The sequence below is a fragment of the Coenobita brevimanus genome, chromosome 56 (assembly GCF_032717465.1).
Source record: "Coenobita brevimanus isolate Jiangsu-jjx chromosome 56, ASM3271746v2, whole genome shotgun sequence".
NCBI lineage: Eukaryota > Metazoa > Arthropoda > Malacostraca > Decapoda > Coenobitidae > Coenobita > Coenobita brevimanus.
Genome location: NC_137009.1, coordinates 20,309,266 through 20,332,316, shown reverse-complemented (window position 1 = coordinate 20,332,316; position 23,051 = coordinate 20,309,266). Strand labels below are relative to the sequence as shown.

At 40.7% G+C, this 23,051-nt stretch overlaps 1 protein-coding gene across 1 annotated transcript in view; it reads right to left on the bottom strand.

The window, feature by feature from the left end:
• Positions 1-597: 597 nt before the first annotated feature.
• The window catches only part of LOC145401656 (glutamate receptor ionotropic, delta-2-like), a 62,226-nt gene continuing 39,772 nt past the window's right edge, over positions 598-23,051 (bottom strand). The window contains exons 4-10 of the mRNA XM_080273846.1: positions 21,855-22,050; positions 20,329-20,487; positions 18,441-18,689; positions 7,103-7,279; positions 6,362-6,463; positions 1,864-1,988; positions 598-709 (exon numbers count right to left, since the gene is read on the bottom strand). Of these exons, the coding sequence (XP_080129972.1) occupies positions 598-709; positions 1,864-1,988; positions 6,362-6,463; positions 7,103-7,279; positions 18,441-18,689; positions 20,329-20,487; positions 21,855-22,050 (1,120 nt within the window). The remainder of the gene's footprint in view (positions 710-1,863; positions 1,989-6,361; positions 6,464-7,102; positions 7,280-18,440; positions 18,690-20,328; positions 20,488-21,854; positions 22,051-23,051) is intronic.

Here is a 23,051-nt window from a genome sequence, read left to right as displayed (position 1 = left end):
GTGAGACTTTCTCCACTAATCAACACCAGATCACGGTCTTCTTCAGTCTGGAGAAGGAATATGACAGTGCCTGACATCATGGCATTTTACTTTTTCGTCATGAATTTGGTCTTCGTTGGCGCTTGCTTATTTTTTATTGAGCAGTTTTTATATGACTTTTTTTCAGGGTCTGAGTGGGAGGACCGTGGACTTAAAAATGGAGTACCACAAGGGAATATCCTTAGTATTACTCTCTTTGCTGTGGCCATCAACAGCGTAATCAGTGTATTTCCTAATGATGTACGAGGCTCTATATGTCGATGACGTCTAAATTTCCTTCACAGCATGTAGAATATCTCTGATAGGAAGTTGCAGCTAGCTATCAGTAGAATTTCTGAGTGGGCCGAGTATCGTGGCTTCCGTTTTTCTTTAATAAAGACAGTGGGTATGCATTTTTGTCATCTTTGGGGGGTTCACCCAGACCCTGACTTGTATCTCTATGGTTGAAGAATATCCTGTGTGGAAGAGACTCAGTTTCTGGGTCTTCTATTTGATAGATGACTAACCTGGGTTTCTCATATTAGTTCTGTCAAGGGGGCTTGTCTCGAAGCTTTGAGTCTATTGAGGGTTTTGGCTCAAACCTCCTGGGGTGTTGGCCGTCAGACTCTGCTCCTCTTGTATAGGTCTCTTAGTCTTCCTAAACTTGAGTATTGGTGTGAGGTCTTCTCCTCTGCAACAGATGCCCGTCTCTGGTTGTTAAATTCTATGCATCTTGCTGGTGTACATCTGACAACCGGGGCATCCAGGCCATCCCCGATTTCAAGTTTGTTGGTGGATGCTGGTGTACTCCCCTTTGATTTGTGTCACCAGTCGTTGGTGTTGAAGTGTTGGCTTCATCTTGATCGCATTCCGGACTCAATTTCTTGTGCCATCGTCTCCCAGTGTTCCCAATCTTCTGTTTATGACACCCATCCTAGTTTCCCCAAACCTTTTGGTTACAGGGTCCAGTCTGTTATGTTAGCTTTCTCTGTTTCGATATTGGTAGTTTGTCCACATTGGATCCCAGGGGTGGGTTTTTGGCTACTCCCTCGCGTGACATTTTATAGGTCCGTTGTTCGTAAAATGGGCTCACTTCCCTCATAGGTGTCATTCTCTCTCTCTTTAGAACATGCCTACATTCATGAGGGTTCTGTCCTCATCAGTATTGACAGGCCTAAGACTGATACTGGAGTAGGGTTTGGTGTTGTCTTCCGTTCCTTTAATAGAGGCGGTAGCTGTCCTGGTATTAAGTCAGTGTATACTGCTGAACTGACTGGGATTTTATATGCTCTCAAAATCACTTTTACTCTCTCCCAGTATTTTTATGACTTTTAGTTACTCATGTGGTGCTGTGTCTGCACTGAGTCTTTTAATGTATCCCATCCATTGGTTTTATCAAATTTGGAGTGGTTTTTTCTTGTTGGCCATCGTGGCCATCATGTCAATTTCTGTTGGGTTCCTGCACATGTTGGTGTGGTGGGCAATGAGAGGGCAGATACATTAGCTAAAGCTGCAGTTTTTCAACAATTCCCAACTGACTACCCACTTCCTGCTTCTGATGTAACATCTTAATTGCAGTAAGCAATTCGTACATGTTTGCAGAGATACTGGGATGGTGTTGCTCATAATAAACTAAAAAGAAATCTTTCGGAGATTGGTTGTGCCAAGGGGTCCCCCTTCCAATCCTCAGCGATTGGAAGTGTCTCGTGCCAGGCTTCACACTGGGCACTCTTGGCTTACACATGGGTTTCTGATGAGTGGTGTGACTCAACCACTGTGATGATTGTCTTGTTCCCCATACTGCCCGCCATTCATTGGTCGAGTGTCCAAGTATGTGGGACCTACGTCGGAGATTCCTCCGAAGGCATAGAGGGGCTGATGGTGTCTACTGTCTGTCCTCGATGCTTGGTAGAACCTCCAGCAATTTTAATGATGTTGTTAATCTTCTTCAGGAAGCGGGCCTCCTTCCACTTTCATAAGTAATTGGTATTTTATAAACTATTCTTTTATTATAATACAGTGGTGTATTTCTGCTAATGGGTATTAACTTTATTTTGAATGTGCACTTTTATTTGCAGCGTCTTTTACCATGCTGTCCGACGGCATATGACCCTTGCAGTTGCGCTGCCAGATTTTAATTATATTCAGTTAATCAATCAATCAACCTCTTTAATCCCCCAAAGAAGGTTGGATTAATGCAAGAGACGGGTAACTTCAGCATATATTCCACCCTGCTCACATTTCCTATGATGCCTGAGTTTGAAGCCTACTCAATTATCAGCCCACCTTCTTAACATTTACAATTATGTCTGAGTTTGAAGTTTACACAAATAACAGAACATCTTGAAAACATTTCTGATGATGCCTGGCTTTCAAGCATACTGAATCAGCAGGAAATATTTCAGGACACAACACCGTCATTTTTTTTTTTTTTTTTAAGATGCCGGAGCAGTTCCTGCAGCAAGCCTGTCTCTTATTCATTACCTATGGATTTTCAGAAATACGGTGCTTCATTCAAGGAAACTTAAGCATAGCCCCGTGTTTCCACAGGTACCTTACTCTTCTACCAAACAATAATTGCAAGTCACCGACACAGTAAACGGACCATTGAATTCTTGTTGCCTACTTTATCAACGGCTATATTATAGTAGTTACATATCAAAAAATAGGAATATAACTATGAATCCAAGCATGAAAATGCACATGCTGATGTGCAGTACCGGTTAATAACAACCGTGAATTTATAACCACAGGGTGAACACTTTATTAAAACGGTACCAGATTCATTAGCCTACCATAAAAAGTTAGCGTACAGTGGCCGATTAAGTACAAATATCTGTGTGCGACGGTGTGCTCTATGTGCGTCCGGCTGAATCTAGCACAGACACAATCGGCGGACGAGCGAAAATCTCAAAGGGTTAAATAAGATTATCAACAAGAGACTGACCAAATAAAAAAGAAAAAACATGGATCATAAGAATCCATCAACAAAGAAAACGACTGAAACAAGTCTGATGTAAAATGACACGAGGAATGCAAACAATCATATCACTGAAAGACAGATAAACATTTAAGTAATTAAATCCAGATATAGAATGGTGAAGAAAGTTGAATTTTACAAAGAACTGTATGCATCAAAAACAACAGTACAAACGGCTAACTTTTCAGCTGACAAGTGAAATACCTGAGGTGGCAAAAGACGATGTACAGTAAGTACGGTATGAAAAGAGGGAAAACCAAACGAGAGGGTGGAACTGTAGTAGATTTCCTGTTGGATGCTGCAGTAATAGTACAAAACCGGCCCGCCCAATTATGTATTCATAATATAAAAAAGAAAATTACCAACAGGATTGTGTAATGGAAATGTTATTTTGCTTTACAAAAATAAGGCGACTCAAAATATCTTCGCAACTATTGAATCATTAGCATATCAGTTAATTACAAACTCTTCACAAAAGTCCTTCCAAACAGAATAACAATTAATGTGGAAGAAAACCAACCTCGTGAACAGAAAGGATTTCGAAGCAGGTACTTGAATAATGCTCATCAACAACATGAATTAGCGGACTGAGAAAATTAAAGAATATAATAAGCCACTCTGCTTAGGTTTTGTTGATTACAAAAAAGGTTTTCGACTCAGTGGAGCATATAGCAATTGGAATTCACTGCGAGAACAAAGAGTAAAGGAGAACAGTGTAAAACTGCTTGAAAACATATATGAAGAGGGAACTGCCCTTCTCAATCATAATTTTTCTGAGTGTTGATGTACTTAAAGACTTGGAAAAATTATGACTGAGAAGGGCGTGCTTAGGTTTTGTTGATTACAAAAAAGGTTTTCGACTCAGTGGAACACACAGCAATTGGAATTCACAGCGAGAACAAAGAGTAAAGGAGAACAGTGTAAAACTGCTTGAAAACATATATGAAGAGGGAACTGCCCTTCTTAATCATAATTTTTCCGAGTGTTGATGTACTTAAAGACTTGGAAAAATTATGACTGACAAGGGCGTGCGTTAGGCAGATACAATTTCACAAAAATTATTTACAGCATGATTAGAAAGTATTTTGAGAAGGCTGGGCTGGGAAAACAAAGAAGTAAACATTGGTGGAGAAAAGCTAAACCATTTATGATTTGCAGATGACATTGTCCTAATCTCAGAAACAGCAGAAACATTCCAAGAAATGTTAAATAACCTGAACAGGGCAAGTCTCAAAGTAAGGCTAAAGATGAACCGGAGTAAAACTAATGTTTAATAAAAATACATGAAAGACCACCATCAAAATAAGTGAAGAAACTTTTGTGGTTGGGAAGTACGATTACTTGGGGTGAGTACTAAAACTAACGAAAGACCATTATAGCGAAATAAAGAGGCGCTTTACAATTGGATAGAAAGCTTTCGATAAACATAGAGACATCGTGAAAACTAGGTGGCTAAGAGGTGTGAAATTAAAAGTATATAACTATACCTATAATTTCAGTCATGATGTGTAGATGTGAGACCTGGAAACTGACAAAAGCGATGGAAAGTCAACTAATCCTTTCTCAAAGACCAATGGAAAGATCAATATTGGGAATATCTTTAAGAGACAGGAAAATATCAGCTTGAGTGAGAGAGTAGACTAAAGTCAAGGACATTATAGAAGTCATAAAATAAGAGAAATGGAGAAGGCAGACTTTTATCAAGAATAAATGATAACCGATGGAGGAAGAGGCTTACTGACTAAATTCAAAGAAATTGTAAGCATAGCATAAAAAGGCCAGACAGGAGGTGGAGAGATGAAATAGAGTAGTTTGTAGGCAAAACGTGGCAGAGATTGGCTCAGTCAAGGAAGTGGTGGAAAAGGTTGGGTGTGGCCTTTGTTCAGTAGTGGAATTCCAGTGACTGATGATACAGTAGAGAGAGAGAGAGACAGAGAGAGAGAGAGAGAGAGACGTGTGAGTGTGTGTGTTTGTAAAAGAAAGTTGTCTGCTAATTGTATTTTCTAAAACTGGCTGATATAAAATTTTGGACCAGCTCCATGCTGCCCTAACTGTTGGTCGCGTTTTCTTTTTTGTATTCTTGTATTCATTACTCTTGTTTCACCGTGGCAGGCACTTCTGCCCTTAAGAATTAAGCGATTCCGACCTGACCGGGTTGTGTCCATAGGGTTTTGTTAGCTAGACAACTGCTTGTTGTCTAGCCACGGCCGAAAATCCGACTTTCTCGTCCTTTGCACGATTTGAGCTGTAAAAGCATTAATAATAGGCGCAGATATATCTGACTTCTTTAGGAGAAATCTTGATGTCATTCCCTATCAGATGCGCCCTATCCATTTTTCCCATCTATCCTCGAGTTTTCGAGTGGCAGCCCTGCGAAGATAGGCCTCAGCGTCCTGGCAACCAGTACTGGTTTTCAAATTTGTCGCACCCTCCCCCCCTTAGTTCCTCAGTGGCTGGATGGAATTGAATGAAATTTTGCATGCTTATAGACACCGAGTAGCACAACAACTTTCTACTGTACACCTATGTGCTACACTGGCCAGGTCAGGGGTCAAAGTTTATCAAATGCAAAAGCAGTGAAAATAGCTAAAATAACGACTATCCTCACACAAAATGTTAAGGTTCTGAAAAGTATTAAGCCAGGGCCATCATTATTGGGTGGAATGTTGGAGTGGAGAACCTCCATACAAAAATATCCTTTAGAGTCGACACCCACATACATGTAGAAGTTGTACCTCTGGTAGACAATTCTGCGAATTTCAAGTTGCCTAGCTACACAGTGGGTAGATGGAATCGAGTGAAACTTTGCATGCTTATAAACGACAATAAGTACTACAAGTGTTCTTCGTACATGCATGACCTATATCTGCCAGATTAGGGGTTGAAGGTCATTAAGTGCGGAAAATATGAAAAGTACTAAAATTACGAAGTTGCTCGCGTGAAATGCAAAGGCTGTGAAGATTATTAAGCCAGAGACATGATTCCTGTGTGGAATGTTGCACTGGAGTACCTTCATATAGAAATGACTTATAGTGTCAAAACAAGAGTTCTTGTTTAGCTTAGAGCTGGCCATCGTCGTGCACTTTTTTTCTTTTTTTTTGTTACTTGTTAAAATAGCTGGAGATAAAGACAGGAAAAACTAAAACTAGTGCACAGTCAGAGAAATACATCATGCCGTCATTGAAAACTGTGTGCAAATTGTTTATTCTTTAATTAGCTAATGTACTGTTTTTTTTTTTATTATTATTAAGGAATCAGTTGTAGATAAAGATAGCAATGATTGAAACTGGTGCATTATCAGGGAAATACATTATCCTGTCATAAGTAATAAAAATTTTGTATTTGTTAGTTGGGTCTTCTTGCCCTGCCAGCATACATCTCCAGAAGCAAGAGCAGCACACCACCTCCACAACCTAAAAGTAGGACGAAGAAGGGGCCCTGGAGGTGGTTGAGACTGAACACCACCTGCAGAGATAAGAGAAGGGAAATATCAGTTCCAGGCTAGGGTAGAGAGAGAGAGAGAGAGAGAGAGAGAGAGAATTGAATTTCATTAAAACAATATTAGTTTACCACAATACCCAGTGACATGTCATACACATGCTCCAGGTATTGAAATTAATACAATCTGACCTATTCAGGAATAAATTTACCTTGGCATCTATCAATAGTCGAGAGTGATCGAATAAGTGGAGTTGGCTGGTAATGGAATAGATGGCTTTAGTGAATGTTGGATTAGACAGAAAGTCGCATATGTAATAAATTCCGCGATTGGACGGTTACTTCTTCACGTTTTCCCTTTCCCACCTTTAGCCATTATATAACACGATAACTGAAGAGTGGTGTGCGAAGGCACAAAAAAATTGGAAGAGTAAAAAATAATGGATTCTTACAATGAAAAAAAGAGTCAAAACTTTGATCAGTTAAAGGATACTGAGAGGACAGTTAGAGGATACTGAATTGAGGTCAAGATAAATTGGAGAGCCGTAACATGGAAAAAAATATTAAGGCAAATCAGTGGAGAATGTGAGGTCAAGGGAGTAGTTGTGGCGCCAAGATAAAGTTTTTCCTGTGTACCTTTTAACAGATCATAAACAATTGTCATACATGTCTGGTGTCACTGTACAGCGTCTCCTCCTGCCCCTGATACTTCTCCTCGGCCGCGTCCTTATGCTTTGACTCCCTAATGTAATATGCAATGAGGTCGTTGTACCACTTGTTCACCAGACCCACCTGCACACATCGCCACATCACTCTCTCGAAGCTTCGCAGGTATGTTGCACCCTGAACCACACATCAAGGAGGCTATGAGTGATGGCTTGTCAAAAAACCATAAAAGCATCACAGTATTAGAAGGTAGCAACCTTACTCTGACGTACCGACTGTCTTACCTCCTTAAATAAGCAATGTTATTTACCCCACCCTACCCTGCCAAACACCCAGGTGCAAACTTTGTCAGATTTTTTAGGTTAGTCATACCTATATTTGACATATGTAACTGATTTTGGCATGCTCAACACATATGTGTTACCAGGTTTCATTTAAAAACATTGTTGGGTAAATTACCTGATAAGCTTTTTTTGTCTTGGACTATTCAGTCCATATGTAGAGCGACAATGACCATCACGGACTTGTGGGAATGACATCTGTGTGATCTATATATCTGGCTCTCTCTATCGGTATACTGTATATATATATATATATATATATATATATATCATCATCAGCCGTAGCAGGACCGGCCTATCCCGACTGAAGTCGGGACGATACAGCCAATATATCTCTACCAAGTGGCTTAGGCTGTCTGGTAGAGATTGTATGTAGGGTGAGAAGTGCTTGTAAGTATAATTGTAGTGCTGGAATGGCTTTGGATGTGTGTAGTCTGTGAACCAATTGTAATCGACCAGCGCAAGCCGACTGGATGCAAGCACACTTTATACTAGGCGACACTGGTTCAAGCACCCACCATTACATGTCCACTGCTGAACAAAGGCCTCCCCCAACCTTCTCCACGAATTCCTTGACTGAGCAAATCTTTGCCACGTTTTTCCTGCAAATTTCTCTATCTCATCCCTTCACCTCCTGTTTGGCCTTTTTCTGCTACGCTTACAATCTTTTGGCGTCCAGTCAGTCAACCTCATGCTCCATCGATTATCCCTTATTATTGCTACATGGCCTGCTCACCTCCATTTCTGTTCTTTTATAACTTCTGTAATATCTTTGACTTTAGTTTCTCATGCAAGTTGATCTTTTCCTGTCTCTTAATGATATTCCCAACATTGACCTTTCCATTGCTCTCTGAGAACGAATTAGTTTATTTTCCATCGATTTTGTCCGTTTCCGAGTCTCACAACCATACGTCATAGCTGGAATTATACATTCATTATATACTTTTCGTTTCATACGAACTGGCAAGCTACTTTTCATAATGTCCCTATGTTTACCGAAAGCTTTCCATCCAATTGTAATGCATCTTTTTATTTCGCTATCATTATATTTCATTAATTTTAGTATTTGTCCCAGGTAATTGTAATGCTAGACTTCTTCAAGAATTTCTCCACTTTTTCTGATGACGCTCTTTGGTGTCTGAGGATTAGACATTACTTTAGTTTTACTCCAGTTCATCTTTAGCCCTACTTTGAGACTTTCTCTGTTTAGGTCATTTAACATTTCTTGCAATGTCTCTGCTGTTTCTGAGATAAGGACAATGTCATCTGCAAATCTTAAATGGTTTAGCTTTTCTTCATCTATGTTCACTCCTTTGTTTTCCCAGTCTAGCGCTCTGAAAATACTTTCTAGGCATGCTGTAAATAACTTTGGTGAAATTGTATCTCCCTGACGCACACCTTTCTCAATCTTAATTTTCTCTGAGTCCTTATGTAATTTAACCGTAGCAGTGCCCTCTTTATATATGTTTTTGAGCAGTTTTACAATGTTCTCATTCACTCCTTGTTCTCGCAGTGAATTTATAATTGCAATGTGCTCCACTGAGTCAAAAGCCTTTTCGTAATCAAAAAACCTAAGCACAGTGGTTTATTATATTCTGTAGTTTTCTCAATTAGCTGATTCATTATGTGTAGATGTTCAGTAGTCGAATACCTGCTTCGGAATCCTGCCTGTTCACGAGGTTGGTTTTCCTCCAAATTTGTAGTTATTCTGTTTGTAAGGACTTTAGTGAAGAGTTTGTAAATGACATAGCAAGCTAATGTGTCGATAGTTTCTAAGGTATTTTGAGTCGTCTTTTTTGTAAAGTAAAATAACTATTGCATTACACCATGTTTTGGGGATTTTGTTACTTTTTATACATTGAGTAAATAAGTGAGCAAGCCTAGTTTGTACTTCTACTCCTGCATCCAACAGTAAATCTGTTACTATTTCATCTTCTCCCAGAGCTTTACTTCATCTGGTGTTACCTTAGGTATTTCACTTGTTTCAACTGAAAAGTTAGCTGTTGGTACTACTGTCTTTGATGCACACAGTTCTTTGTAAAATTCTTCAACTCTCTTCAACATCTTATCTCTGCATTTAATGGTGTCACCGTTTTTGTCTTTTAGTGATGTCATTTGTTGTTTTCCTAGTGCCATTTTACTTCAGACCTGTTTCAGACTCTTTCCTTTTTTCATGGTTTCTTTGATTTGATCCATGATTCTCTTTTCCTTTTTTCTTCTCTTTATCTTTTGTTGATAAGCTTATTTAATTCCGCTCGTTCTATTTCATTTTTCCTTGTTTTTACTTTCATTTCCTTTCTTTTTTTCATAAGCTCAAGTGTCTTTTCTGAATACTTCTTGGCTTTGGTTGTATTGGGTTTTCCTACTACCTCCGCTAATTCTTTTAGCACTTTTGTTGGTCTGTCATTCAGCTCATCAATGTCACATTCAGCATTACTGAGAGCCTGAAAACTGTTCCTTATTTGCAACTGAAAGGTTGCTTTGTTTTCGTTGACTTTTATTGGGCATATCTTTTTATCTTTAACCCGCCCCGTCACGTCAATGTATGGGTACGTTGCAACGATTTATATTTGCCAGTCCCGGTGACGTACCGGTATGTCGTGCAATTGAAAGGTCCCTAATTTGCACAATTTTCAATTTTCGTGCATGATTTTTCGTACGTATACACGGGACACCTTCCTCTATTCCTCTACAAGATGCCAAGCAGGGACAATGCCTTACACCGCATAACCTCCCCCCTCCCCCCCTCACGCCATTGTCTCGGCAATTCACCTGTTACCAGTGACCTGGCCAGTAAAGATATTCAGGGCCAGAGTGATTCCCCAATCGATGACAAAGTGGGGGACAAAGTTTACATAGCATTAGAAGAAGAAACAGTCAGAAATAATGATCAGGTAATGTGGCAAAAAAAGGTCAGGTATGGTGATTAGTTAGTGAGTGAAACAATGCTTATAATGCCTATATTACTGCTTGAAAACCAATATACTCTCATGCTACATATAAATTCGTACCAAGTAAATAAATAAATATCCTTTATGAGTTTTGTGAAATAGTTACCCTCCCATAGAACTCGTTTTCTTTGGTGCCAGCATGTTAGAAAACCCAGTCAGGTAAGGAGGAACTCCTACCTGGGCTGAGTATTTTAAACCTCAGGTGAGCGATTTCTCTATGAATTTTCGATGTTTCTCACCAAAAGCGGAGGTTTTAGCCAAAAAAAAAAAAAAAAATCGAAAATACCTCGTGATTGGGGGATGTCGGAAGTGTGGAAAACCTCGGGACGTGACGGGTTAATCATCCTCTTTCTTTCACTTTTGAAAATTGAATCTTGCTGTGCAACCCACCATTATATGGTTACTTCTGATATTTACTTTGTTGTTAACTGTGACATTTGTAATCATGTTATTATTATTTGCTTTAATGAAGTCGATTTCATTCTTTGTTTCTCCATTTGGGCTTCTCCAGGTCCACTTTCTCCCTGTTCTTTTGTGAAAGAATGTGTTCATTATTCTCATGTTAAACATTTCTGCAAAGTTTATCAGCATTTCTCCTCTTTCGTTCCTTTCTCCTACTCCAAATTTTCCCACACATGCTTCTCCATTTTTTGATTTACCAACTTTTCAATGAAGTCTCCCGTGAGTACGGTATAGGTGGTCTTTTCTTCTTCCATAATCTGGGAGATGTCATCATAGAATGTTTCAATTTCTTCATCTGAGCTCTGAGAAGTTAGTGCATATACTTGTATTACTTTCAGGGTATATTTTTTGCATAGCCTGATTACAACCACTGCTGCTCTGTCAGATACACTGCTGAATTTAACAATGTTGTCTGCAAGATTTCTGTTAATTATAAATCCTACACCACTAACTCTTTCATTTTCCCTTCCTTTGTAGTAAAATAGGTGGCCACTGTCATCGAGCTGAATTACTTTTTCTTCTTTTCTGTGGGTCTCACTCAAACCAACAATATCCCAACTAATGTTTTCCAGTTCAGTCATTAAGTTTTCAAGTTTGTAATCTTCAGCAAGGCTTCTTATATTGTATGCATAGATCTTCATCGATTTAAGAGTGTTTAATATCCCAGTCTCTAACTTGTCAAAATAGTGCCTACTCACTTTTGGTGGCATACTGCCCGTAAGCACAGGAGGCAGTGTGGTTAGTAGACAATGATTCCACAGGAACGCCCGTCAAATGCTTTGCAATAGAACTCATATTTGGTTGGGAGGATTGTGGCAAATAATCTCACCTCCCTGCCACGTAGTTTCTGGTGAGATGTAATTTTTCTGCCACCTTATTCGTTATATTCAGTGAAGCCCTATATATCTATAGGGGATCCCATGGTCCACGCTGTCTAAGACTGTACTTTGTATATCTACAAGGCCTTCCCCTATCCGCCACTCGGGGATGCACCAGGTAGCAGTGGGATCCTGCCGCTGGATATATATATATATATATATATATATATATATACATACATATATATATATATATATATATATACATATATATATATATATATATATATATATGGAGCCTCTGTGGTACAGTGGTAAAGCGTGCATTTTCGTACACTGAAGAACGAGGGTTCACGCCCCGCCTGGGTAATAAACTTTGGGAGCATTCTTCTGGCCACGTACTGCATTGGCGGACACAAGGGGTGCTGTGGTTGAACCAGTGTCGCATACTAAAGTATGCTTGCACCCAGTCGGCTTGTGCGGGCCGATTTCACTTGGTTCAAAGACTACACACATCCAAAGCCACTCCAACACAACAGTTACACTTACAAGCACTTCTCACCCAACATACAATCTCTACTAAACAGCCAAAGCCACTTGGTAGAGATACATTGGCTGTATCATCCCCACTTCGGTAGGGATAGACCAGTTCTGCAGTGGACACTCAAACGGCTGTTGAGATGAGAGATAAGATGATATATATATATATATATATATATATATATATATACCCATCTTCCAATGCTATATTGCTTCATGAGGAGTGTAGGAGCCTGGGGCTAGGCAAGTTGGTCCTGACAATTAAGAAGAGAGTGGCCAGTTACACTCATCCCTGAGTGGCATTGCTTTAGTAATAAACTCCAACCACCTCTTGGCTATCCTACATAGGCTCAATCCGATTTGAGAGCCTTAATTACCCACTAAACCACGATGCACCATAATTTGGTTATACGATTACCACCGAGCGTAGTAAATGGTTTCCTGGTGTAAAAGAAATCATTTGGCTTGTCACTAGCTGTAAAGTCACCCATAGCCAGACTGAAGAGGAAAGAATAAAGGAAGGAACGACAGAACAGGGATTGTAAACTCACCCGTAGGCAAAAGGAAGCAGAAAGAGTGAAGGAAAGACAGACAGAATAGGGAGGAAAGAAGAGATGAAAGGGCAGACACCAAAAGCAGCACTACATCGAATGAGTGGATGGTGAGTGCCCTATATATATATATATATATATATATATATATATATATATATATATATACAGTATATATATATATATATATATATATATATATATATATATACAGTGCTCGACAAAAGTATTGAGCGATCTGCATCCCTCCTACGAAACAAACCATTCAACTACGGAAAAACATGTAAGTAATGCATTATCTTTACCTTTAATGCTTGGTAAAGTATCCTTTGCACTTCTTCACGGACCTGAGACGTCGTGGAAGTGAGAGGGCGAGGTTCCTCAGGTGCTGGGGTGATATACTTGCCCAGGACTCACGAATGGCTGCATCCAGCTTAGGCAGAGAGTTCACGTCCTTTCCTTGGAGTTTCTTCTTTACGAGGTACCAGAGGTTTTCTATCGGGCTGAGGTCTGGGCTATTGCCTGGCCAGTCTTTCATGAAGGAGACCTCGCAGTCACGAAGCCAGTTGGTGACAAATTTGGCTTTATGAGCAGGTGCACCTTCCTGCTGAAACACTCATGCACCTGTGAGCTCAAAGGACTCAGGTAAATGATCATAAAGCAGCTCCAGGTAAATATCCTGATTCACTCTGCAGTTCTTGGAAAGCACAATCTACCCCAAACCCTTCCTAGAGAAACAACCCCATACCATTAGTGAATCTGGGTGTTTAACTGTGCTCTCCACGCAACAGGGGTGAAGCGGGTCACTACCTCTGCGCCGGTACACACGCGCTCCTCGATTATAGGTAACAGTAAACGTTGCCTCATCAGACCACAACACTGACAACCATTGGTCCTCACCCCATTTAAGGTACTTGTTAACAAAGGCAAGGCTACGAAGTTGCTGGTTACGTGTAAGAAGAGGCTTTCCCACAGGCCTGTGGCTTGTGCAACCAAGTTCATAGACTCTTCGAGAAACCGTGAGCACTGAAACCTCGCCATACACTTCCGGGTTGCTCTCCTTGATTTTCCTGCTTTCAGACGAGGATTAGACTCCACTGCACGTTTTAGCACATTAACAGACCTCGGGGAAGTTTTCCTGGGCCTAAAATACAGTGGTTTCTTTGTAGGAACGTCACCACTATTTTCCATTCGGAAATGGGCACACCACTTCCGCACTGTCGACCGAGCCACACCAACCAAATCACTAATTTCCTTCGTGGGGTGGCCTGCCTCCTTTAGAGAAATGATCTGTGATAATATTTCACTCGACAATTCAAGGGTAGGGGCCATAGCATAGTAGCGAAAGCCAAAAGACTGCTGGTCACTAGGTAAAAAATGGCGCAAAGAGAGAGGGAGGAGCGGACGGGTTCCTTTCTCTCACGCAGTCCGCAGGCAACTGAGCCACAAGCCAACCAGCGTGCAGTAAGGCTTCAGGCTGCCGTGACGTCATGTTAGCGGCCCAAACTTCTGGCTCAATTTTTTCTCCCAAAAAAGGGTGATTCTTTTTTCACCAAAAGTATTGCGAGCACTGCATATATATATATATATATATATATATATATATATATATATATATATATATATATATATATATATATATATATATAATGTTGTCAGACGCATCAATCTCGTATATGGTGGCCACAAAAAAATCGCCTCCTTATCTCCCTGCCCCCCACGTTTTTGCTGTCCTCCCCCCACCTCACACACACACCTCTCTCATATACCTTTCCACTCCATCCCTTCATCTCATCCTCGCCATCCCCCTCCCTCTCCACTTAATTCATAAACACTCTTTTCGTTAGTCTCTCCCTCTCCATCATTTCCACATGGCCAAACCACTTCATAGCATTTCTCCTGATGCTTTCTATCACATCCACATCCATTCTATAATGCTCCCTCACTTCCTCATTTGTCAGTCGCTCCATGTAACTTCACATGCTCCTCTGAGATAACTCATTTCTACTGATCTCACTCTTGTGTCCTTCCAACAAGGTCCAAGCCTTATTTCCATACGATAGGGTTGGTATCGCATTACTATCATGCAGTGACTTTTTTTTGTTTTACTTCCATTCTCACATCCATATTTATTATCAATGCTTTCAGACAACCAGCAACCTTTCTCTCTTGCTGTACCCTTTCATACACCTCATCCTCGAAACTTCCATCCTTACTCATCACACCACCCAAGTACATAAATGCACTCACATTTCCCATTTCCTCATCATCCAACCTCAATGTACATTCGGTGACTTCGCTTCTCTCGAAGAGTATATCTTTACTCTTCCCTACATTTACCTTTAGATTCTGTTTCTTACACACTCTCCCAGACTCATTCACCAAGCCTCACAGTTCCCCTTCGTCTTCAGTTAACAATACAGTATCATCCGCAAAGAACAGTACAGGAAGTTTCCAGACGTTGCCTTCTCTCTTTAGGGTCGCTGTAACATCCACTGCCCTTCCTGGTATCTCTTTTATAACCGCATCCTTTTATAGTTTGAATAACCATGGAAACATGACACACCCCTCTTTCAATCAAACATGCAGATGGAAAAACTCACTCAATTCACCATCCACACATACTGCCTTAGCACCCTCAATCATAATCTTCACAGCATTCAACAACTTCCCATATATTCCATATGTTCTAAATATTTTACATACTCCTTGTGTATCCACCTTATCCATATCCATGAAGGCCTCATACATCTTTCCCTTCTCTAGAAACTTTCCCACTAAAGACATAAGAAAGATTATCTGATCAACACAACATCTTCCCTTCCTGAAACCTCCTTGTTTTTCTTCAGCTAATTCCTCTGTCATTTCCATAACTCTGTTAATAAGTATCCTACCATATACTTTTCACATTACACTCAGAAGACATATACCTTTATTTCCACACAATTCCTTTTCCTCTTTTCCCTTGTACAGAGAAATAATTATATCTGACTTCCAATCCTCTGGGACCCTACCTTCCTCCCAGGCCAATCTGCACATCTTCTAAGTTCATTCCACTACCATCTCTCACCCATGCTTCACCATTTCACCACACACTCCAATTCCTGTGGCTTTCCCCATTTTGGCTTTCTTTATTGCCTCCACTACTTCCCTCCTGCTGATCTCTTCCTCCATTCTCACCTCCCTCCTTCTCCCAGCCTTTCCCCAGCCACTTATACTCACTTTACGTTGACTCTCTATGTTTAACAGTTCCTTAAAGTGTTTTCTCCATCTGCTCACTTTTTTTCCCATCTCCACTAACAGTCTACAATTTTTATCTTTCACTCCACAACTAAATTTTTTATCACCCTGTTTAACTCTCTTTACCTCTTTCCAGAACATTGTCTTACACTGCCTCCACTTTACCCTCCAGTTCCTTCCAAATTTCTCACTCACTTTCTTCTAACTCTCTCTTGCTAATCTTTCCGCCTCTCTCTCTTCCGTCTCTCACCTTCCTCCAAGCCTCTGCTTCCCATCTACTCACTATGTGCTTTTTTCTTTCGCTTGAGAGAGAGAGAGAGAGAGAGAGAGAGAGAGAGAGAGAGAGAGAGAGAGAGAGAGAGAGAGCAGGCTAAAGTGGGGGGAGGGAACGAACCAAAAATTAAACGAGGTAGGATCGAATGAGGCTTTTGTCCCTTGCTGTATTTGCCAAGAGAAACTCGGCTGAATATTGCCATCCTCAAGGTGTTCAGATTTGAAGGAAAATCTTTATGTAGACAGCTGAGGTATATAGTTAAATATCCACAAGTGAAATAATAATTATCCATGCAGGATAGGAAATGCGAATGAAAATATATGTTTGGTAAGAAGCCACCATGCTCACAAATTACTGATTGTTAAATCACGGCCAAATACATTAGTAAATCCTATTATCATATGTACTTCCTGTACTTTGAATCCTTGTGAAAAAAAATACTAGCACAGGAAATCTGCTCTTCAGCTACATTAACTCTCTTATGGTTTCCACAGATTTTCTCCTCAATCAAGTACTGCTTCCATTAGGACTTTTCATAGACCTGAATGGTGTATGAAAGCTGCCATAACAGAAGAAGAAAATGAAAAAGAAAAACAAATCTGAAGTTGATTCTTACTCATTATGTCTCTGCCCACCTAAGGCTGAAGAGTCATTAAGTGATTGGTCTGTCCGTCCCCATGTGCATGGGTGCATGTGTGCGTGGGTTCCCGCATCCATAACACTATTGGAGACAATATAACTCCTGAACCCTTGGACGGATTTCCACTAAAATTGTCAGTGATGTAGAATGAGGAGATGAACTGGCTGACTCAATAAGATCAAGGGGACAAAGGTCAAGGTCATATGATGTTGACTTGTTTATCCTTGTGGAAGTAATTTCTCCTGAACCCCTAGAAAGATTTTCACAAAACATTTGTTAGTGTGGGATGATGAAATGATTAGGTTAGCAACATCATGGAGGTGGTATGGAGAGTCCGCGTGCAACGCTTGATGGAGGCATACCAAGCGACTCTTCGCATCACAGCTCAGGGCCCAGTTCTAGGCGTTTCATCATATTTTTATGTTTGGCACGGCAGCACACAAATAGTTTGTAAGGGGGAGAATAGAAAGGACATTATGGAGGATCATGAGGTGGAAGCTTTGAAATTTATTTTGAGTGAAGCAAACAAAAATGCCAGGCACCTTAAGAATCACCTATTCCTCGAACCTTGACTGGGTTAACAGTTTTCTGTCACGGTGTCATAAATGACTTTGTGTCATAAAAGACTGTGTGGTTCCTTTGTGGTTGAGTTATATATATATATATTTTAGACTTGTGGACAAGCGGTTTTTATATCTTGGAGTAGCTTCCCATTTGTCATGTAGTGACAAGAGAGGTAAAGAATAGTATGGGACTATTTTTATTCGTCTTGGAAATATTAACAAGTCTCTCACACAGAGCGGAATATAGAGTCCAGTCCCTCTAGCTATATCTCTGTCTCTCTCTCTCTGTCTCTCTCTCTCTCAAATTGCCAAGCCCTTCTCCCTGTGACCTGTCTCTTCTAAGGCCTGTCTCCTTCTGACCTCTCTGTTCTATGGCTAACCTCCGTCTGAGCTCTCTTTCCTAAATTCTGGTGTAGCAGGGGTGTGTCACGTGTGTTCCTTGTGAGTGGAAAGTTCTAGCAGCCTGTGTGTGAGTATGTGTGTATGTGTGTGTATGGTCACTAGGCGCTGTCATGTGCCTATAAAGCATTCCTTGAATTAAGAGTGTGTAAGCATGTTTAGCATTGCTCGATTCTCGCAGACACAATACCTTCTCATCATCTGACTCCCTGCTTCTATCTGTCTCTCTATCTATCTATTTATCTAATTATCTATTATGATTTGTAATTATATTATGTAGTCCTGACAACGGAATGTTTGATGTTCTGCCATTTATTCGAATAAATTGCAATATAACAAGAAACAGGCTTATACCATCCAAGATTTTATCTGCACCAGACTGTTAGTGTATATACTGCATAGAGAATATGATATCAGATAATGAATTCAAATTCCCTTTTCCACTCTCTCTCTTTCTCTCTGCTCGAGTATATGTTAATATTTTTATTTAACCCCTACCACTGAAGAGCAAAATGTGTAAGAAAGCCTCCTCAGCCCACAGTTATACATCCCTACTTACTTTTGGGAAGGCCCATGCATAACCCCCAGGGAAGAACTCCTCCTTGGCCACATGTAGGTCATGTGTCCTCCTGGAGTTACTGTTGTGCTCCATCATAGCGAAGTGCAAGGGTGTCTTGGGTGCTAAGAAGGCAAACCTTCCTTGGTTCACGAGCGCCATACTGTCTGATATGGTGTGAAACTGCATATCCTTCACCATTTTCTGATACTGAGGTACAGTGGAAGTCATGAAGAGCTGGTATTCTGCACCCTGCAAAAAGCATATTATATTGTTAATATTTTGTATGGAATGTTCAAGATTCATCAACTAATTTATCAGGCGATAATTTCTTCCTTTTACTTGTTTATTTTAAACTTTGGATAGCCCCCATGTAGTGATGAGGTTGGTGAAGAACATACCCAATGATTCGAGCTTTAAATAACACGTTTACTCTAAAATGACATGTAACTGGAAAACTAGCAATACACGTAAATATTATTGATATGTGTGTGACATGACTGTGATATTTGTTCTCTGCCATGATGATAAGGTAGTAACGTTGTTCCCATAAAGGTGTGTAGGTAACTGAAACTGTTAACTGGCGCTGCTAAAATCATGCAGCGAGTCAGGGAGGGAGGGGGAAGAGAGAATGTGGTGGAAAGTCAGAGGGAAGTCGGTAAAAGGGGATCATAGAAGAGGGTTTAGTTCCCAGGGTTATTTTCAGCTGACCTATGATGTAATGCAGTCATGACTATAATGTCAAGCTGAATCAAAGGGAAATAAAACACCTGGAGAATGTGAAAAGTCTCAGAGGAGAAAGGATTAAATGAAAAGTAAATATAGTGTTACAACCCTGTAGTGGATATGTGCCCAAACACGTATTTTATTTGACCACTGTCCCAAAATGTTAATCACCTGTGAGGAATCCTGTTTTTCAAAGGGTTATTGCCAGCCGGGGCGATTTGGACGACCTGGACCACCTGGGCAGCCTAGACCATTTTAATCGCGACTAGCATCTACGTTTTTTTTTTTTTTTTTGAGGGGGGGAGGAGAGGAGAGAGAGGGAAGTTCGGGAATCACTTATCAAGGTCAACAATATATATACATTGTGTGGAAGTGTGAAAATGGTGCAGCTGGTTTTAACAAGTTGATAGAATTCTGAATTAAGCCACTGAAAACCAGGAAAAACAAACATGGTGGGGAGCTTTGTGGGAAAAAAATAATAGTTTCTGTGAACTTACGATCGGTGAAAAGTACGTGAATTCTTGTGAGAATACCTATCAGTGTCTGTAGTTTATTTGGAAGATATAAGAAAACTTTAAGAATACCAGTGGTTGTCATGGTGCATGACCATATTTGGTCCAGGTTCGCCCCCAGTGTGTTTACACACCACCAGGGCAGTCTTAGACCAGTACAGTATTTCATATGTAATCATTTTTCACTTGCATACTGCGTCCGTGTGTGTGTGTGTGTGTGTGTGTGTGTGTGTATGTGAACTTGTAGGAGTGCGTTGGTGTGCGTGTGTGAGTTTATGACCTTCAAAGTATTCATGAAAACTAAGACAGTGATGTTGTAAATGAATGCGGTGAAATAACTTAATTAGGCACCGATGCAATGTATAGTAAGTTCCTTGCATGTTTTGTTGATGGTTACGTGTTCTACTTTACATGCATGATCACTTCACTTACCTTCAATAAGCAAACAAAATGTGTTGGACAGTGGTGGCTCCATTATATCTTATTTAAAGGAAGAGCTTATGGGACGATTCCTTGGAGCAAGGAGGGAGGGTGCTGACAGGGAACAGCGAGTGGGGTGGGGCGAAGAACCTACTAACCACGACAAATCATGCCGCTTGCATCACTCCAGGACTGCACTGGAGTTCAAGATAAGTAATCCCTGCCATACTAACCTTGTCGCTATTGATTCCGTATTCTAAATTGGAATCATGGAGCTGCTGCAGTGTGTTTATGGTAGAAGGAGGAAAGGGCACAGTCAAGGTACTGGTAAGGTAGGTCTTGTAATAGGTCGTCACCAGTAACGCATACAGAAGCCAAAAACCAAGAAACACCTGGTCAGAGGAAGAGGACAGTTATACTTACGGTAAATTTTAATTTAAAAAGGGGGGGGGGAGAATGAAATGTAAAAAACTGATATGGGGGACGGTCTAGTAACACTGTAATTAAACAGTAAAGTTCATTATGCCTCAGAAAAAGCTGTTCTGTTTTCATCTCAGTGTGTATACAGTAACAAAACTTATGATGGATAGATTAGGAAATATCACAAGCAAGCAGCATAAGGCATCCTCACGAAGCATAACTGGAAACAGCCGGTAGATTCAATCAGATTTCTCCAAAATTCTTCAGCTGTGGCGTCAGATTGCTTCACACAAATGTATACCGGTCCTGATATTTTTGATTGACTATGTTGTAAAAAATGCAACACTTATCACAGTAAACATTTAAAAACATGTATATAGCAATGTGATATTACGATCATCCTGTGATATAAGTACAAATAATACCCTTGGCATTTGTAACACACACACACACACACACACACACACACACACACACACACACACACACACACACACACACACACACACACACACACACACACACACACACACACACACACACACACACACACACACACACACACACACACACACACACACACACACACACACACACACACACACACACGACGTTATATAGTCTGATATGCCAACCTAGTCAAACCTTCCTTCTTGGAGGAATTTTTTCGTTTTCATATCCATCAAATTTCAGGGAACCGACACTTCATACTTTTGTTGAGGCATTACAGTCTCTGTAAAAGAAATTGACTGCCCAAGGCATTATGATTAAAAAAAATCACACGCCAGGGAATATATTACTGATTCAAACAAAACTATGCAGCATAACTGCATCCTAATACTTGGTCTTCTTGCCTTTAGACGATTTACAGTCTGAAGGCTTTTGGGTCTGCTGTTTGCAAAATTTTGGAAGTATTCTGCAGTCATCTCTTTGACATACATGCAACGATTCTCATCCATAAGACAAGGCAATGACAAGGTGTTGCATATTGTAATTCCATGCGTTTTTTGATGGAATTAAGATCTGGAGAGTTACATGGCCAATCCAGTACTTCAGTGTAATGATGTGAGAAGAATTTTATTGTCCTTTTTGCTTTGTGACATGGAATAGAACCTTGCATAAAATGTGTGCAACCATGGATCTCAATATTGTAAGAGATGGATGTCCCACACCAGCATATTCTAGTCAGCATTCATCGTCGTGTTTTTAGGAAGGAAGTACAGGCCTCCCCTGCCCACGTCCCGGCTAAAACAATCCCACACCATTATGCTATCACTGTGCTTGACAGTCTTCCGTTGTAGTGGACGTCACAGTGAGTGACGTTGCGAGGCCTCCTTACCCGCCTAATACGAGGACGATAACACATGAACGCGCTGTCATCAGAGGACATGATTTTCCCCCCGTCTTCTGAGGTCCAATCTTTGTATTTACTTGCAAACTCAAGCTGTTTCTGGCGCATTTGTTTGGTCAGAAGTGGTTCCTTGGTTGGCAAGCACGATGACAAGATCTGGTCCTTTTGCAGCTGGTGTACGATGCTGTGGATAGAGACACCTTGAAAGAGCTTGGGTTACTTAACTTTGAGATGTGCAGCCGTGATTTAAACACCTCATGGCTTAGAAGATTATCTGTAGCCTTCTTTGTCTTGCGTTGTCATTCAGGACGAGGTTTTCTGGGCGAGACAACATTTGATGGGAGGCTAAGGGCACGCTTCCCTCAGGTGATTTAATTTCTCCTCAGTTTATTCACGACACCTTGTCTTCCCTAAATGTACAGTTCCAGACTATCTGTCTATATATCTATTACCAGACGCCATAATCCTGTAAGGAGTGGCCATGTCGCCATGTCCCCTGCCATTTCGCTGCCCTATTCCCAGCTCACCCCTCCCTCCAGCAAATACCTCTCCACTCCATCCCTCTATCTCATCTTCGGTCTCTCCCTCCCTCTCCCCCCCTCCACCTCTCTCACATACACCTTCCTCGTTAGTCTCTCACTCACCATCCTCTCTACATGGCCAAACCTTCTCAGTCTATTTTACCTAACGCTTTTCATCACATCCACATCGACTATCTTACTTTTACGATGGAACACATCCTATCTGTTTCTCCTTTCTCTAAAATCTCCATTCCAGGAGATTTCAATGTTTCCCACCACCTTCGGCTCTCCTGTCCTTTCTCTGATCCACATGGTGAACAAACCTACATCTTTTCTATCCTTAAATACCTATTGCAGCTTGTACAGCACCTTACCCGTATCCTTGACCACCTTGGAGAGAGTTCCAACATACTTGACTATTTCCCTATAACTAATCCTTCTGCTTACACTGTTAATCCTTCCTCTCTATTAGGCTCCTCCGATCACAACCTTATTACCTTAACCTGTCCTATATTTCCAATACAGCCTGTGGACCCTCCAAGCAGTACTTCTTTTTCCCTGAAATGATTATTGCCATGATTTGAGTGTGCCATGCGCAATACAGAGGTTATTTTCTCGGGCATGGCGGCATATATCCCTATCTCATATCCTTTCACTAATGCAA